Source organism: Juglans microcarpa x Juglans regia, chromosome 2S, assembly GCF_004785595.1.
Source record: "Juglans microcarpa x Juglans regia isolate MS1-56 chromosome 2S, Jm3101_v1.0, whole genome shotgun sequence".
In the NCBI taxonomy this organism is placed as follows: Eukaryota; Viridiplantae; Streptophyta; class Magnoliopsida; order Fagales; family Juglandaceae; genus Juglans; species Juglans microcarpa x Juglans regia.
Genome location: NC_054597.1, coordinates 30555365 through 30575134, shown reverse-complemented (window position 1 = coordinate 30575134; position 19770 = coordinate 30555365). Strand labels below are relative to the sequence as shown.

The window sequence follows — 19770 nt, the reverse complement described above, 5'->3', positions numbered from 1 at the left end:
TCCAATGAGCGCAGGAGTCAGTGGGCTTGGAGTCTAAATTGATGGTAACGCCGAATGTGATTTGCCACTCCTGCCTGCTAGGATGGTTTTCCTTGCTAATCACCTTTAAGGTTTAGCAATTATCTTATTAACTCTCTTATCAATTTAATCATGCATTTTTTAATTTTCTGCATTTAAGAACCTGACATTTCATAAACTTCTGAGGAGATAATTTGAGGTTGTTGAACTAATTGGATTCTGGTTATTGTACTTGCTACGTTGAATACTGCTCAAATACTGTTTTGGAGTGTTTTTTTGTTGAAGTTTATGGTTGAAGTGTTTGTCATTTTACTGCTCAATAACTGATGGTTATTTTATGGTTGAAGTGTTTGTCATTATACTACTGAAATACTGTTTTGGAGTATTTTTTCGTGGTGGTGGGTTTGTTTTGGAGTTGTAGAAACCTGGTGCATAGTCTGTTTCTATGTTATTTGCTGCTACTTGTTATTGCTAGTCTGTTTTGGAGTTATTTTGTGCCGGTGCTCACTTTGTTTTGGAGTTCTTCCTGGTGGAACTCAGTGTGTTTAGACTATTGTTTGGTGCTGGTGTTGAGTAGATGAGACTGCTGGTGGTTATTGTTGAGTCTGTTTTGGCACTGTGATTGTAGTGGTGCTTCGTCAGGTTGTTTGGTGCTACTGCTGGTGCTTATTTCTAAGTACATGTTGGTGCTGGTGTTGAGTCAGTGATGGAGTTGTTTCTAGTGGTGGTGAGTTTGTTTAGATGGTTTGTTTGCCGCTGGTTCTGTTGCGTTGTAGATGTTGCCTTCGACTGCTTATTAGAACTGTCTGTATTAATAAGCAATGTAATGTTTGTTTGGTGCTGCTGCGTTGTAATGTTTCGGATGTTGCTGTCTGTGTTGAGTCACTGTATTTGATGTTGCTGTCTGGGTGTTTAAAATGTACTAGATTCTATCTTATATTGCATACAACTATATATTGTCATGATTCTTTTCATGTTAGTTTGTTTTTAGGCAAAACCTTTTATGTTAAAGTAGACTTTACACTTTGTCCAGGATTTTGGTGTAGTCGTATCTCAGTAGTGTTGGCAGTTGCCTTTCTATCTAGGGTTCTGCTCAAAGCGAAATGATAAATATGCACCAATTGAAATGTTATGTTTTCGAAGAAATGTAATATTTGGGACACACATGATTTTTCCCACTCAAACATTAAACTCCAGATGCAACGACTTTGTGTATTGTTTGGATCAACTCATGGGTTATACCGTACAAACCAATTGGTCTAATTATAATTGGAATGTAGTGGCAATATTTTTTAAAACTAATATTAATTTTTTTCCCATAATTTGTCTAAACTTGATTCTTTGCATATAACAAGACAAAAGTTCCCCAATAGTCTACCGACATACTTTCTTCAATGCTCTATTATTTATTTGAAGATCTATGCTGAAATAGATCTTTGATGATATACTCATGGTCTTGAGGAGATCGACCTATTGAAAAATGTTTTATTGAAAAGTAGTTTTGTTTGCAGGATAGTATTAATGGGGAAAGGAATTTAGAGAGCAACCGGCCTCTATTGGCAATTAAATTTGTTTTTTCTTCCAACTTCTAGTAAGATAATTTAGAAGCATAATTTATAAAATCATTAATTGCTCCTGTATTTTCATATTTGTTCAGGCCTTGTTAATTTTTTTTTTATTTTTTTTAAACTCTCATGGTCCATATTCAGAATGGACCATGAGAGTAGCTCTGCAAAAACCCCATCAATTGGGACCAATAGTGAGATGGATGATTCTTGCTCAAGTATGACTCATAACAACGAGGCGGACGAGTTTATGTCCACATATCCTTGTAGTGGAGATGAAGCGGCAATGCAGGAGGTTAACCTAATTTATATGATGAACTCAACATCTGAATCATGGGCACGTCGGGTTCCAATGCCCCACCACAATATAGGTCTACGGGGGGATCAGTATATTCAAGCGGTGTTGAACGGAAACCCGGCAAGTTGCAAAGAGATGTTTCGAATGGAAGTGCCTGCATTCTGGTATGTATGCAACTTGCTACAGGGGTCATTAATTATGGACCAGACAGAGAGGGTGTCAGTATAGGAATCAGTAGGCATGTTTTGCCTTCTCGTTGGCCATGCACAAAGTCAACGCATCGTATGGGACCGATTTCAACATTCTAGCGAAACTATTAACTGACACATAAAGACGGTAATGTGGTCGCTACATGAGCTAGGTCGGACTGTGATTAGGCCGACACACAATCATGGGGTCCATCCTTACATTGCGGGTAACCGTCACAATTATCCATGATTTGAGGTAATTAATTGACTGGATTTTTTTAATGCACAAATGCTTATTTGATGGTGATTCACCATATTCAATACTGAGATGTGTTTTCTGATACATGTGATTGTAGAAATGTCTTGGTGCATTGGACGACACAATGATTTCAGCTGCTACTCCAGCTCGTCTTTCAAATGCATATAGAAATCGTTATAATCGAATTGCACATAATGTTTTATGCTTATGTGACTTCGATATGAAGTTCACATTTGTGTATACTGGATGGGAGGGCACAGCCCATGATGCACGAGTTTTTCTGGATGCCCTGAGTCGAGCGCGGAATGGATTTCCATGGCCAGAGCCCAGGTACGTGATATGTAAATTGGTATTGGAAGCTAGTGGCAGAAAAATTATTGAACAATTTTCTGCCATACATTCTAGGGATATTATTATCTTGTCGATTCCGCATTTCCTTGTATTGAGAAGTTTATGCAGCCATATCCACAAGAGAGGTATCATCGATCTGATCGTTATGGTGCCCATCAATTCCAAGGTTATAAAGATTATTTTAACTTTCGTCATTCATCGCTGCACAATGTTATTGAGCGCACATTTGCATTGTTGAAAAATCGGTTTCAGATATTGGAAGCAATGCCTCGATATCGCCCAAACAGGCAAGGGATGATCGTGACCGCATGTTGTACGTTGCACAACTTGATTAAAATGGTCACGCCGAATGATGAGTTCATTCAGCATGCATTGGGCCTTCAGTTCAATGGACAAAATATGCCTAGGGGAGAGGACGTGGGCTCGACAAAAGAAATGGTAGACATGTCCCATGAGTCAGCCGGAGCTATGGCTGCACAGAGAGATGGGATTGTGATTCCTATGTGGGAGAACCAGAATGGGGGATGAATGTGTATTGCATATTTTCTAATTCTTGGTAATTGCATGTTCAATTTTAAGTGGTTTGTCTTGATTCCATGGCTATGATCGGATTATTTTAAAAAAACTTTAACAATCACGTTCATCACTTAAGAACCTAATGTAAAAGGGAGCACATGACAAACAAAATATAGAGCATGGGCAGAATTTCTAAAGAAGCATGGAGTTTCTACCAAGTATACTACCAATAGACAACAAAAGAAGTAATTATAAAATTAAATAGAAGCAGTCCGACCCAATGAAGAGTTCACTACCATTGTGGACAACTTTTGAGTTTAATGTAGCATTAAACGGTTGACATTATCATTAACTTGGAAAAATTTAAAACAAACTAATAAGGCAATAAATAAAACCCAAGACCCAATCAACGCGAATTTATACTTGTTCTTCATAGCTTGGAATCTTTGATGTTCTATTCTTGCACGTTCATCTGCGATCCTTTCATTCATTCGTTCTGCTAACTCTAACGTGCGCGTACAACAATCTGGTTGATTCCATGCAAGATCAAGCCATTCGAAAAATTCACACTGCTTTTGAGCCTTATAAAGTTGACAGTTAAAAAACCTCCGGCCAAAACTGTTGGGCTTCGCCTACGTCCATAGTTTGGAGGGAATGCCACGATAACAAAGTGGTCTTCGTCTCTGGATCATTCCATCTTCTGGCCTCATAGGGTCAGTAGTAGATATGCTCACTTCGCTGCTACTATCCATATTTCTTGCAAACAAAATACAAACAAGCAGTAAAAAAAACACCCCATACTTTCCACAACAATTTCAACTAATATAGGCAGCACTAGTAACAAACGACATGCATTCTTTGCTAACAACTTTGTTGCATTTTCTTATCACAACAAGAACTTCAAGAATCTGTCCAACATAAGCTTCCTTCCAGGGACGGAAATGAAAAATTTGTGTCCAAATTGTCCAAACTATCTGGTGGAACAATATTTCCCCTTATATATGCGACTACTCAAAACAAAATGCATTGAGAATTGAACTGCCAGTAAAGTCATCTGTTTCATATATGTATGAAGTCACAGGTTTGGAACAAGTGCTCATTTTCATGGTTTTTAGGACAGTTTTTATTACGACATAAGCATCTTCACAATCGACAGAAGATAATTTTTCTAACCAAAATAGAAGTAGCACATGCCAAAGAAAATAAGGGTGGTGCTTCAGAAATCAACACAAAATAATTCTTACCAGCGTTGTTATGTGTACATCGAACCAGGGAGGTCATGAAATGGAGATGGAAATCCCCAGAAAATTAATGGACGCAGAGGAGAAAAATCATAAAAACATCAACAACAAACAAGATCCACAAAATTCAAGAAAATGATATTTACCAACTCGAGAACCGCATGAACACACAGATCCGACACCAGAATCCAGAAATCTTTTACGAAATACGTTATTTTTATGGAAGTAATGAATCTTCAAATCGACACGGTATTTTTATCGAAGCGATGAATCTTCAAATTGACAGGGTATTGATCATTGACCAAGCCATTTCAAATGAAATCCATTGTTTGAAGGGAAAAACATTATTATCAGAGGACAGAAATCTTTCAAATCGTCGATCGATAGTTGACCTATTGAGCAGAAAATGTTTGTTCGAAAACGGGGAACCCTCCCATGAAGTGATCCAAAGCAGAAATTGAAACCCTAAACTCGCAGAGATGGAACTTAACCACGGTTGAGGTGCGCAGGAGTAGTGGTCGTCTAGAAACTCCGCTTCGAAGATTCCTCGGTCCGTCATGTCGGTGCTGGAGGGTGAAGCTGCTGCTGAGGTTCCTCGGTCCGTCGTATCGGTGCTGCAGGATGAAGCTGCTGCTGGATGGGAGGTGTGTTTTACGTCTGGGGTGAAAATGGAACAATACGAAGATGAAAGACCAGGCAATGAAAGAAGACACAGGCCTCGGGAGGATGAAACGGTGGGACCTACGACTATTATCCCAAGATAGTTTTCAGAAATCTCATCTCACTTTACATCCAAACATATATAAATGGGACCCACAAACTTTTTCTAAAACTATTTCAAAAATTTCAACTTATTTCATCTTAATACTATTCACAAAATTCTCATCTCATCTCACCCCCCAAATCTCTAAAATATATATGATTAAATATTAAATAATTCATCCGATTTGACATTTAGAAAGATTGATTCGCTCTAATTTCAAATTTTGGTTTTTCTATATTTATTATTTTGACCATTTTATTTATTTTTTATTAATAAATAGACCTTTAATAATCTTAGGGGTGGGCTCCGACCCCAACAAAGTCGGAATGCCCACCTCTGACCTCTGACCTCTGACTTCCGACCTCCGACCTCCAACTCTAACTGGAGTCATAGGCCAGAACGTGCTCTGACTTCGACTCCGATCAAAGGTTGGAGTTGGAGTTTAGAGCTCCGATCCGAGTTGATTAAATGTAAAAAAGTATTAGAAAATTTATTAAAAAAAATAATATAAAAAATTAATTTAAAAATCTAAAATACTGTAAAAAAAGTTAAATGAAAAAGCTAAAATTTAAACATAACGACTAAATCAAGTACAATACAAAAATAAATGATTTAATGTGTGCAAACAATAAATTAAAAATTCACAATAAATTTAAATTTATAGCACCAAAATATAAATAATGTCCCCCTCATCAATCTTGATAGTCCATGCATTTGAGTCAATGACTCAATAGTGATTTCTAGTTTTTCTGCATGAAGTTTTATTGATCAGATGCACTATATTTTCTTTAGTCATTTAACTATATACTTATAAACCATTAGTCAAGTGATATATGACATAAAATAGGACACATTATGAACTCAGATCCACCTCTAACTATGATGAGTTTTGCATGATGGTAATCATAGTATTGAGTTTCTCACCAATGAAGGGGTCATCCCACAATGTGTCCATCTCAGTCATCTACATTTAGTCTGGAGTTCACAACTAGGTCTACAAAATTTATATAAATTATAAATTAAAAAATGGAAACATTAAAATTATGTAAATAATCATTTAAAATCATAAAGTTACTTGATTCAAGCCTATAGCTCTCGACATCAATGGTATCTACTCCATTAGGCGTTGAACTTAACCAATTCTATGTGCAAACGAGGGTCTCGACGGTGGTCAGAGATAATGAACTCCGATAAGTATCCAAGACACGACCTCTGGTGCTAAACATCGACTTAGAGGCAACCGTAGTGATAAGAATGGCTAGTACATCCCTGGCTATTCGGGAAAGGACTGAAAACTTGTCAGAATTCACATTCCACCAAGTTAATATCTGGAATGTTTCACTAGGTGTCTCGACATCTTCCATAAAGTAACGATCATGCTCAGACTTACATTGCATAATATTCCTTTATGCACGATTTTGATGATACCATCATAGCCGTAATAAATTTGAACTTTGTGCATGGGTCATCCCAAGAAGATGTCAAGTCGGTCAGACGTGAGGAGTTACCACATTCGATTGAAGACTGACCACTTATGTTGTAATGGCTATATAAATTATCAATATCATGTTTAAGCGACCTAATAAATTGATCAGCGTCCTCATCACCAAGGACGTCCCTAATCTGATCTTCTATAATCGCTAACTTATATCGGAGGTCAAGGATCGCAACCACAAATAATAATCTATTTATCTTCTCCACATCCCCCAATATTTATTATATTTGTATTTCATCCTCATAGTCATTGCATTCAACAAACCCACACTGTTAGCACAACTCTATTGCAAGTGGTCATAAAGTTCCGAGAGCTTCTCGAAGTATATGTACGTAGTAGGATATTTTGTCCTAGATATCCGCATAGTTATGTCATAAAATAACTTCAAAAATTAAATAAAATACCAAATATTGGCCCGATCAACGGTATCTGACACACCGAACCCCCTTCTCCCCCCAGCTAACTCCAGCAAAGCATATCTCATGCTCCCATCCTCGACCTCCATCCGCTCAAACGTTATTTGGTACTTCTGTGCTACATCCAACATCATGAATGTAGAGTTCCATCGAGTCGGAATGTCTAGTTGCAACATATTGGCAAATGGGATCTCAACCTGTTCGATTATTGCCTTAAACTAGCAGAGCCGTTGGGAGGAAGCTCTCACATATCTCACAAGGTTTTTTACTTTAGTTGTAACGCCCCAGTCTCGCAAAGGTCAGAGAGTTACTTCCTATCACTTAAACTCACATTTTAACAATATAAATACAGACTCCAAATTCCCAATATCATATAGAAATTTCGATTCAAACTAATTTCTTCAATATAACCAATTTTCTAACACCAAGTCATCATAACACAATAAAAAATTTCTTAATTAAAAATCGTCAATACTCAAAAAAAATTTCTATGCTTAATCCATTATACTTAAATCATTTCACCCAATACCTCATAATCTTAATTCTCAGTTGAATTATCAAAATATCTGAAAAATATTGTGGAGATAAGGGGTGAGTTATCAACAACTCAGTAAGTAAAGAACTTATACTAGTATGTAAACATGAGTATTTATAAATTTCAGTATGCAGAACAAAACATTTACTTTCAGAATATAGAAATAACATATTTACTTTCAGAATGAATAAACAAAACTTGTTATAAAACATCAGAGCGAAACTTTCAGAAAAACTTTCTTATTCAAAAAAATCATTCGGCATATCATAAACTGAGACATCATCTTCATATCATATCGGAGTATTGCATAGGGACAAATACCATGTTTAACCCCATGGTAGGATTATAAACCACCATTATACCCGTGGCTCGGTCATATATCATGTTTCACCCTCGTGGTAGGGTTATAAACCACCATTATACCTGTGGCTGGGCCATATACCATATTTCACCATCGTGGTAGGGTTATAAACCACCATTATAACTGTGACTGGGCCGTATACCATATTTCACCCCGTGGTAGGGTTATAAACTATCATTATACCTGTGGTTATGTCGTATACCATGTTTCACCCCCGTGGTAGGGTTATAGACCACCATTATACCCGTGGCTGGGGGCCTTAACAGAAACAGAATAGAACAACATCAGAACCAGATCATATTCAAATACAGAATTAGAAATTCATGCTAAGGTTTTCAGATGCCACATCATATCAAAATCGAATACTGAATAGTTTCAAATCATTTCACATGTTTGAAATAAACAGAATCAAAACATCTTCATTTATTCAAGCAAAAACTTTTAGATTTTCATATTCGCTCTTTTTGCATAGTTCAGAAACAGAATGCACAAAATTTAACTTATGTCTACACCAGTCATGACAGAAAATACTTTATCTTATATATAATTTATGCATGTGCAGAACAAACATCTAAGGTCGTTTTCAAATTTCTTTTCAAAAACAAAAATGCATAATTTCAAAGTCAACCTTATTTTATTTCTTTTATGCAAAACTAGTATATGAACCCCGCTTACATGAGCTTCTTAGTTTTTCAGAAATTATCTACAACAGTACTAGACAATTATCAATCGTCACTTATAAAATTCATATAACTTAAATAAATCTCCAATGAACAGATAATCTCATATTACACCTGAAGTACCTATTTTAATTCCTTAAAAATCTAAAATTTCTCTTAATTCTAAAACACCATTACTTCCTAAATTTCTCAATATCCACATACCTATTAAACACAAAATATTTCTAAAATTCCATAATAATATTAATAATAAATACAATTATGCCATAAAATACATTTCTGGTTTAAAGACTCATTAAAACAAAACTGATTAAAGTAGGAGAACAAATATTTCATTTAATAAAAAATAGACTAATTAGTTTCTCTTCAAAGAGTTCAAAATAAAAATCTTGCACTACTATGTACTTCTAAAAAAAAATATTAATACTAATAATATATTTCAAATATTTATTTAATCTGTATTTAAAAAAAAAAACTCATACAAAATGAGTTTAATACATAAAAACTAAAACATGATCAACTTATAATTACTTTGTTAAAAGCATCATTATACTGACTTAGTACTGTAAGTCCATAAGTCTACATCCAAATAAAAATGTTACTACACGTAATATAATACTCATGATTTCAAACCCAATATACATAATCAACTCATTAAAATATAAATCCATTAACCTAAACATCCGAAATAATATATCTGGAAACAAAATGGTAATAGTACATCTCATCTATTAGGTTAATGGAGACATAAAAATATTTCCTTTTTTAAGTAAACTATCACAAAAACAGAGGATCAAGACGTGGGTGCGGCAGCAGCACTTACCCAAGGAAAACTAAGAGGCAGCGGCACCGTGGGGGAAAGAGGTCGCGGCGGAGTTGGGTTGCGATGGAAGGTGGTTGTCCCGACAGCAACGCACTGAGAGAAAGAGAGCGAGATGAGCGAGAGAGAGAGAGAGAGAGAGAGAGAGAGAGAGAGAGAGAGAATGGAGAGTGATGAGAGAGAGAGACACCAGAGAGATGAAACACGATGAGAGGGATACCGTGCGAGATACTCACTGAGGTAGCAAGAGATGGCGACAAGGTGGTTGGGGTGGCAGCAGCTCACAGAGTGGTTGGGCGTCAGCGTCACTGGACTTCTCTTGCCGTGGCTAGCAGCATCAAAAGGGTTGAGTGGTGCTCTATTTTGAGATGCAAAAACAGGGGTGTTTCGGTGAGGTTGAGTGTGGTCTTTTCCGACGTGGGTTCACGACTGGCTATGGCGGTGAGGTTTGGGCAGATGTTTATGTGGGGTGGACGAAGTGGGCGGCAAAGGCAGTGATGTTGGCGTTGTAAGGCGGCTACGTGGAGGCCACAAAGGTTGAGGCGTGGCCTAGTCTCGGTTTGGTACTAGGTCTCATGGTGGTCGGATGTTTTCATGGTATTACCGAAATGAAGGGGGGTTGGCTGTTTTCATGGTATTACCAAAATGAAGGGGGGTTGGCTGTTTTCATGGTATTACCCAGAGATTTGTCGTCTTGGGTCGGTTGTCGTTGGGTTGGGTCCGTGGTGATGTGACACAGAGGTCCTACCATGGGGGAACTTTGCTCTATTTTTTTTCTTGCTTTGCACAGGCTTGGCCTTGGTGATGGTGGTATATGTTGTGGAAGGAGGAGCCGTGGTTTTCTTGTTTGTGTGGGTGAGGTGTTTTCATGTGACGGAGGTTGGCAATTGTGGTTGGGTGAATGCATGCTGCGAAACTTGCGTGCATGGAGGATAGCAGTTGCTACTGTTGCCGCTTGATGGGCATGAGCCGTGTTACTGAACATGGGGAGGGAAAGAAAAAATAACGTGATGTGTGGTGAAGAGCAACTAGAGATAGATTAATTGAGATTTGAAAATAAAAAGGATGGTGCACGAGTGAGCTTTTCATCCATCTATATATATATATAAATCAAATGCGAGTTTCGTGTTGGGCTCGAGTGTTACAATAGTAATGGAATCATCAACCTCCTTGAACCTCTCAGAAACTATAAGGTTAATGATATGAGCACAACATCGAACATAGATGAACTGGTTCTCACGAATGATATCCTCCTGACCGTTGTATTCCGCCTAAACCAATCAATGACAGTGTCATTCGCACTAGCATTGTCAACTGTGATACAAAGCACTTTTCAGATCCCCTAATCCTTTATACAGTCATTCATCTCCTTACCAATGGATGAACCCTTGTGATCAACAATTTCTTTGAAACCAATAATCTGCTTGTGCAATGTCCACTCACTGTCAATAAAGTGGGTTGTGATACACATGTAGCCCACATTTTGTATTGAGATCCACGTATCACAATATACCATGAATGCATGGAAAATTGTGGCTTTAAAGTGTGTGCAAATTTATGGAAGCCTGCCTTGACAACCGTGGTAAAAGGCATCTCATCACTGATTATCATCTCTGCAAGTACATCCATCAACATCTTTTCACTGTATTAAGGGGTTGATAGCTTCTTAATCTGCATGTCATCAGTGGCCGTAGAATTCTCGTAACTCAACTTCGTCTAATCAGTTGCCACCAGCTCTTTGTGTATCTTATATCGCTGGCAGCTTGTAAAATATGCTATTAATACTGACGTGCCTTGCTTTTTTGAATGACAACCGCCTAGTTGCCCACAGTAGTGGGATCGAGCCTGAGGGTTTTCACGATGATCGGAAATTTTGGTGAAATGTTCCCATATCCGCGACCTTTTCTTACTAGGTCGTGCTAGTGGATCAATCTCAACATTCATCAACTCCTCCTGCTTATTAAGCATATTAACATCTTCTAGATCTATTGGGACTTGACGACTTGCACAGAAGGTAGCTGCTCTAGATGGGGGTCTACGACCCGAAGTACTAGTTGGTGACGCCAACAATTATAAGTCATCCTCTTGTGGAGAATCGAGGTAAGATGGTATAGCATCCATAATTTGCTATGCAAATAATATGAAACAATTAACAAACAACCGTCATTTAACATATTGTGAAAATTATTTACAAATTGGAAATACATTGAAAAGGAAAAACGTGTGTCTAGTCATGTTTGTGATTTTAAAAATAAATAAAACATAAAAAACTGAACATTCGCTCGAGTTACACTCGAAGCGAACAATCTGTGTGATGTTCGCTCATGCCACCCTCGAGCGAAGGCTTGAGCAAACAATATGTGTGATGTTCGTTCTAGTCACACTCAAGCGAAGGCTCAATCGAACAATCTGTGTGACATTCACTCGAGCGAACATTGTTTGGAACGAAAAGACCTGATTTTTTCAAAACCTAAATCTCTCAATTCTTAAATTTAACAGTCTAAAAATTGAAATCATTGAAATGCAAACAACACATATTGAAATGAACAACAATGACTATTAAATGATTTTGGAACCCTAAAATTCTACAAAAAAAACTAAATGAGTGAGTGAGTGCCGAGTGGCTTACAATTTGTGATGAACTCCGGAAGGTGGCTCGCGACAGCCTCATGTGACAGCAAACGACGGGAGAGGTGAAGCACAGTGTGGAGAGGAGGGAGACAAAGGGAGTTGCAGGTTAGTGTTGTGCGGAAGTAAGGGGGTAAGAAGAGGGTCCTGTGTTTTGGACCCCCTTCTTCAAGAAACGACGTTGAACGATGTCGTTTAGTTACTTCAGTAGAGAATACTGCATTTTGGACCCCCCTTTTTAGCAAAACGACGTCGTTCCTTTTGAAATGGAACGACGTTGTTTTGATTATGTAATTTTAAAAAATTATATGTCGAAGTTCGAAGTCGGAGTTTGGGCTATAAACTCTGACTTCAACTAGTAGAGTCAGAGTAATTCCAACTCCAACTCATAATTCTGAAAACTCCGACTCATAGCCTTGTCGGAATTTTTGCCCACCCCTAAATAATCTGTTACAAAATTTCTCAAGAAAAGATTGCTTGTTTTCTAGCAATCTTTAATATAACATAGGCAGCCGTTCCAAAAATACTAAGTAAAGATGGAAAACCAACGAATGAAACAAGTTCTAAATTGATTAAGCAGCTTAAAGCTGATATTACATGCAAAGTCTGCTGCTAAAGAAGCAAGGAGGAGCATATCTCCTCCTATTTTCGAGTGCCAAAAGGGGAAAGAAAGACAGATCATTGGCTACCACCTCCACTGCACAAGCTCACCAAATCCATCAGTGTTGAATATAACACATCGAGGGACAAATGGCCTAAGAACTTCCTATATTCTGATGCACCATCGGAACCATCCATGTGAAGTTTTTGCTCCTCGGCGAAACCATCCTCCATAACCAACCACCAGGAGATGCATCCCTGATTATCTTCTGGGTCCACATGTGCCACCAGGCTAACGATTTCGCCCTGTTCCAGCTCAAAGGATAAGCATAGGAAATCCCTGTTCACCTTTATCCCTACTGAAAGAGCCTCCTCATGAAGCCAACCAATAACTTGGCTTGCAACCTGTTTCAAAAATCCAGGATTAGATTTGTATGCATGTATTAAAACAAAACAAAACAAAAACTAAAGAATACCTGCTGCAAAATTGTCACGGGAAGATCTGCCAAGTCACAATCGTATCTGTTCATAGAAGAAATTTCCTCTGAATTCCCTTTGAACAGGCCAAGAACATTAGGAGCGCCTTCCCCTTCTATGTTGATGCAATCATCATTTACTACCACCTTGGTCCGGAACTGTGATTTAATGACATTCTTTACACGAGGGTTGTTTGACGTTCGGGCTTGGCAACCTGCATGAAGAATCGACTGAGGAACCTTCATGAAGACTGTCCACGAAGATGTGCGAGAATGCCAAGTTGGATGAGATATCAACTGGAGATAAGGGACCCTGCAAACCTACATATATCAATTAAACTTCCTGAGAAAAATGTTGTACCATTTAAGAAGCAAAGATTGCATTTAACAAAATTTAACAGAAATCGTCTGTACCACATTTTCCAACTCCATAAGAACTTTGTTGGAAAATATTCGATGAGCCAGAGACAGACAGAAATGACCCAAGAGACTGGACCCATCCTTTGCTCCTTGACCAGATACTTGCGAACGAGTGAAAACCGGCTTTTCCTTTGCTTTTACAAGAATATGCTCATGGAAAATCTGTTGCAGGTATATTTCATAGCTAATATGATTGGGAAATCCCCACTTCTTAGGGGTATCATGTTCTTCCTCCGGTAATTTCACTCCTTCCAACGAGTCTAAAGGTAATATTGCATTTTCTAAATTCTGGGAGCCTAAACTTTCAGCTGTTTGGTCTCCTTGACTAGACGGCACAAGTGATATGAAGACAGATGTTCCTTGACCAATGCTCAATTGTAGATAATTTTCTCGTATACCAGTCACATTAACTCCTAGAGATGGGTTAAATGCTTCACGATTGACCAAATCAAACACCTGGAGTGGAAGAAGTAGGGGTAAACAACAGTATACAGAAGTATAAATGAAATATAAAATAAACTAAAAATGAGAAAAGAAAAGCAAAAATGATACATACCTGCTCATCAAAGATTGCTTGATGAGTTTCACGAAGGAGTGAATGCGTTTCTTTAACACACTCATCATCGCTCATAGATTCTTTCTCACTTTCTCTCGAGCGATAGTCCACTGAGGAATAGGTTTTGGTTTTATAGGGTTCCTGTAGACTCTCACCTGAGTGTCCACCAAGGAAACTAAATTGAAGAGAGTGGCATGACTTGGGAGGTAAATTTATTGAAAGCATGCCAGCAGAGTCATGGTCAACACGAATGGTAGATAGAGATGATGGACGAAATACAGCTGCTGGATCATAAAGTGAATTGTCAAATAGATCAATTGTGAAGCCTTCACTTCCAGGACCTGAAGCTGCCCCTCGCTGCCGTTTAACTTTCCAGTTTTGCTGCAGTCTATCAGCTTGTCAGTTATATGAGTAAAGGATGCTGTGGAAGAACTAAACTAAGAAGATAACATCTTATTGGAATAAGCATCTTTTAAAATTTTATGCGAATGAGCAAGTTGAGAAAAGAGTTTTTTTATTGTGGCTCTATGTGATGCTAATATACTTAGTTTTTTAATAACGTGTGAACAGAATGAAAGAAATGGAGTCTCATTGCCTTTCAAGGTCATGCATATCAAGCCTGTAACACCAAGCTTTTTTTTTGGTACCCTCATGCTGGCTAAACAAAGAATAATAGTCATTATCCAGTAGTTTCCCACTTTCCTGCAGTGTGATTTTAAATAAATGTAGTGTAATCATTTAATAACACGACTGAGATAGACTCACCTAATCAGAGCACCATAAAATCTTGCTTCCCGAGCAACCTGCTGATCCAAAGCATTGGCAGACTGCTTAAAATATTTACCAAGATGCTGCATAAGAAACAAACCATAAAGAAGAAGAGACTTTTCAGCACTTGCCCAAAATAATATCAAGATGGAAAAGAAGTTCACTAATCATTTCATTAGACGATACTCTTAGGAACTTCTACATATGTGACTTTGGCTCAAAATTCATTAGATGTGTAACAAGAATTGGAAGGTAGGAAATGCAACATGAGAGAGAGAATACCCGAAAGCATTGTAGCTTGGTTGCTGCAGATGCAGAAAGGTCAGAGAGTAATTCATTTGGCAAAGGCTTTGGCCTGGTCATACCAGCCACTGTTACTGCATCGTTAGCTTCCACCTACACATATCAATTCCAAGAGAGATTAAGCATAAAACTTAAGCCCACATTATTTCATGATTAGCAAATTCCTTTCCAATGAGTACTACTCACTAGGGGTGCTGGGAGGCCCCAAAACGGGCCCACCCTGGGTGCGGTGCCAGGTGGGTTTAGCACCCCACCTGCCCGCCCACATATCTATTATTATATACATATTTAACATTATATCATATATAAACCTAAAAAATCAGAACCCTAACCATTTTACTTCTTTCTGCTCTCCCTTCCCTCTTCTTCTTCCTTCATCTCCTCTCTTTTTTCTCCGCTGTCTTGTCCTCTCTTCCTGTTTCTTCTTCCTTTTTCTTCTTTCTTCTTTCTCTTATTTTTCTTCTTCATCTCTTCTTCGATCTCCCCTCTTCTTTCTTCTCTCAAGATCAAAGACTAGACTAGTGGAGCAGTGCTGTAGTCTGTGGATCTCGGGATCAAAGAACCACAGTGCTGCCGTGGGTCTTTGATTTTTTATTTCTGGTGTTAGCACCGTGGCTCATTGATTTTTTATTTCTGGCGTTTGATGTTTGATTTGTTTGATCATTGGTTTCTGTTTGGTTGGGTGGTGGTGGTGGAAGGGTGAAAAATCCACATGCCTGGTCAACGGGACGGGCAGAGTGGACTGGAGGCGGGAGGATAGGGGCAGGGCAGGGGAGCCATATGGCCACCCTGCCCAGGCCAGGGCAAGGTGTGGGGAGGGCAGCTACCCACTCATATAGGGCGGGCAGCAGCCCTACTACTCACTATGTTCTTGAATCAATAACCAAACTTTGTTTTAAAATAAGTATCAAGTAAACACTGAACTGAAAATCTAACACTGAACTGAAAATCTAGCACTGAACTAAGAAGTCATCTTAAATATTTCACTTAGTAGCATCGATAGGGTCTAAACAAAAAATCTAAAATCCTAACCATCTTTTTAGTTGCAATCAAAATGGAAGGAAATTTTTTAAAAAATTGATTGGTTTCAAGTTGTTCGACAATGCGAAACAATTACTTTAGACTCTATTGACTTTCAATTCTTGCCAGGTCCGCTTTTCCTCTTAAGATGTCAGAATAGCTTTAATCTATAGGAATTCCACATGTTGATGTAACCTCTAGGGGTTGGCTCAAGTGGTAAAGGCCTTAGGCTTGAGAGTATGCTCCCCCATGTCTAAGGTTCAAATCCTCTTGGGTGCAAACAATCTCTATGGGTGTGATACCTTATATGATAAGGATAAGGGTAGATTGTGAATGAGATCCCTAATTGCTTGAGAATGAAAAGTTCTTGCTTTAGAATGAGAAGTTCTTGTTTTTACAAGGTTCCAATGAGGTTCCAACTGTATCATTGACTAGTCCTTTTGAAGTATAGGCCATGTGGTTTGAGCTTTCCATTGAGATGTTAGAAGATACCCCCTTGGGTGCAAACAATCGCTATGAGTGTGATACCTTATATGATAAGGACAAGGGTAGATGGTGAATGAGATCCCTAATTGCTTGAGAATGAAAAGTTCTTGCTTTTTACAAGGTTTCAATGGGGCTCTAATTGTATCATTGACTAGTCCTTTTGGAGTATAAGTCATGTGGTTTGGGCCTTCCATTAGGGCATTACAAATGGTATCTTCTAACATCCCAATGGAAGGCTCAAACCACATGGCCTATACTCCAAAAGGACTAGTCAATGATACAGTTGGAGTCTCATTGGAACATTATAAAAAGCAAAAACTTCTTATTTCCAAACAATGTGAGATCTCATATACCATCTACCCTTACTTATCATACGAGGTATCACAATCTCCCCTCTTAAATTCCAACGTCCTCGTTGGGCCAATCCGTCATAGGTGGCATGGCTCAAGTTCTACATTTCAGGTTAGGATGGGCTCTGATAGCATTTGTAACGCCCCAATGGAAGGCCCAAATCACATGACCTATACTCCAAAAGGACTAGTCAATGATACAATTAGAACTCCATTGGAACCTTATAAAGAGGAACTTCTCCTTCCCAAGTAATGTGGGATCTCATTTACCATCTATACTTATCATTATCATATGGGGTATCACATTCGAGGACATCCGATAAAATTGAAACCATTATAGAGAAGATTTGCCCCTACGCAAGGATGACACACAAATGGAGAAATGGTATCAGAGCCTATCCCAAACAGAAATATGGGATTTGAACCGTGCCGCCTACAACGAACGGGCCTTCCATTAGGGCATTATAATGGGCCATCAGACTGGTGGATTTTCCTCTTAAATTACCCGAGGCGCACTTGCCGAAACTCTTTACTGAGGGCCTATGCACTCCCGGGATTAATCGAGATGTTGTTCCAGTACACCCAGTGCCAATCAAAAAACAAATCCACATGTTGTTGTATAATGGCATCTTGATGCATCAAGGTAGAAACGACATAATTTTGGGTAGATTTGCAAGCAACTGATCAAGCAGATATGGCTCTAGAAGACATTAGGCAGCCTTTTTTATGAATCGCACGCCTCATAACAGGGACTTCAATTTGCTTTCTTGAATTGAATGAAATGTTAATAAGTTGTGGGACCAATTATAAATTTTTGCAGTTACACCGTCTATTCATCTTGAACAAGGATCTCTAGTTTTTGGTAGATCAATGATTTGTTATTATGTAATCTATGCACAGAATGACCATGCAGTCTTCTTATTCTTCTCGAAGGGGGATGACGTGGTAGATTACTACCAAAACTAATGCTTCCTTGGTTGTGGTTTATCATGCTAAGGATTGTTTAGAAAGATGGTTTGCAGATGGACGGTTCTTTGTTCCCTCCAAGTTGTTTTCGAAAGTTTTCATAGATATTATGTTTTTTTTATAGGTAGAAAGTTTTCATAAATATTAATCCACATTGACAGACTCAACAAGAATTACTATACAATATGAATTTGAAACATACTTGACCAACTAAGATGACGTTATAATCATTAGCATTTACTACTCTCCAGGTTCCTATGCAAGAAAAGTGTGCAGATCACGTAAAAGTTTCAAGCATTGCTCGCAAATTTGGGATCAGAAAACCTGTTTTGTAAGATTGTTTGAAACTTGAAACTTTACAGCTCAGGATTCAACCCTAAATTCATTCCTCAATTAAACAGCATCAGAAAGCTAGCGCTTAAAATGGTAACCCTGATGCATATAAAATTCAAAATGCAATATGAAGCTAAATTTGATCGGAAATACGGGACTCACGGTGTTGATGAGATCTATGATAACAGAGAGCTCCTGATGAGCTAACTGTAAATTCTCCACCATGCTCTGCCATTGCCATGGCGTTGAGCTCTCCTTAGAGCTCTTCTTCTGCTTCTTCTTGTCATCTTTCTCCACCGCCCACGCAAAGTCGATTCGCCGAATCAGGGAAAGCCGCGTCTCATCGTATCCTACATCTCTGTTTGAACATAGTAATAATAAACTGAGCCTTTCCTTCGGTAGTTGAGAGAACTGAGGAAAGTACTAAATAATCTGAATTCCGTCATTTGTCTCATATATGGCTACTTGATAATGTTCCTCAGGGTTAGTCTAAGAACCTTAATCAGTAAATAAACCTGAGAACACAATTACAAAAACTGAAGAATAAAATACCCTTACCCCCTCTATTTTGAAAGCCGGGAAAACTGAGAAAAGGGAGAAAAAACGAAAAATCTTGAATCTTAACCAAACCATCGTTTTGTTTTCATACAATTTCTCGAAAGCCAAGAGGAGTTTAAGAAAGGGAAATGGAAAAAACGTACGGAGGGAATCGTTCGACACCGTTTTCTTCAATGGAATCCAAACGCTTGATAGGAAGCTTGTCGAGCGAGACTTCCAGATTCCCGTCCATTCTCTGTCGATGATTTCCCCGGAAAATTTCGGATTTTCGACAGAATCCTCGGGGACGAGCAGCTAGTAATCGGGTCTTCGCTCTTTTTTAAAGAGAAAGACCAATCTGACCCTGAGAATTTAGAAATTGACGTAACTTCAACATTATTCACGTGGAGAAGGAAAGTAGTCAACAAAACGGCTCGCTTTTTTTTTTTCTTTTTTTTTTTTTTTTTTTTTTTTTTTTGTTTTTTTTCATGTACGAACGTGAAAGCCCGGTTTGGATGAGCCGAGCCCAAGCTCTTTGGACTAAATGGGCTCGAATCTACTTGTGTATAGATTTCACAATCTCATTTTGTTTTTTTTTTTTTTTACTCTCATTTGTTTTTATAGGATAATGATGATATAGAATAACAAAAAGAATGATTTTCTATTTGTATTTTAATAACAATGCAAACCTTTTAACATACTAGAAGATAAAAAGAGTAAATCATATGCTTCTCATATTGGGTGTAAACAAGTTGAGTTCGATTGATTAATAAAAGTTAAGATGGTTTGCTTTCACAACTAAATTTCAAAACTTTGAAAAT

General features: G+C 38.2%; 1 protein-coding gene and 1 non-coding gene across 2 annotated transcripts; one reads left to right on the top strand and one right to left on the bottom strand.

Moving 5' to 3' along the window:
• Nucleotides 1-12684: 12684 nt before the first annotated feature.
• LOC121252575 (mediator of RNA polymerase II transcription subunit 17-like) lies at nucleotides 12685-19276 on the bottom strand. Its single transcript, XM_041152284.1, has 8 exons — nucleotides 19114-19276; nucleotides 18575-18770; nucleotides 15237-15350; nucleotides 14952-15037; nucleotides 14187-14574; nucleotides 13625-14086; nucleotides 13211-13531; nucleotides 12685-13139 (listed from the first exon to the last, which is right to left on the bottom strand). Exons 1-8 carry the CDS (start codon nucleotides 19200-19202, stop codon nucleotides 12813-12815), a joined length of 1983 nt encoding a protein of 660 aa, XP_041008218.1. The 5' UTR covers nucleotides 19203-19276; the 3' UTR covers nucleotides 12685-12812.
• Nucleotides 17413-17512, top strand: LOC121253718. The gene has a single exon (XR_005938442.1). It is a non-coding gene; the product is annotated as a U6 spliceosomal RNA (small nuclear RNA).
• Nucleotides 19277-19770: the final 494 nt, after the last annotated feature.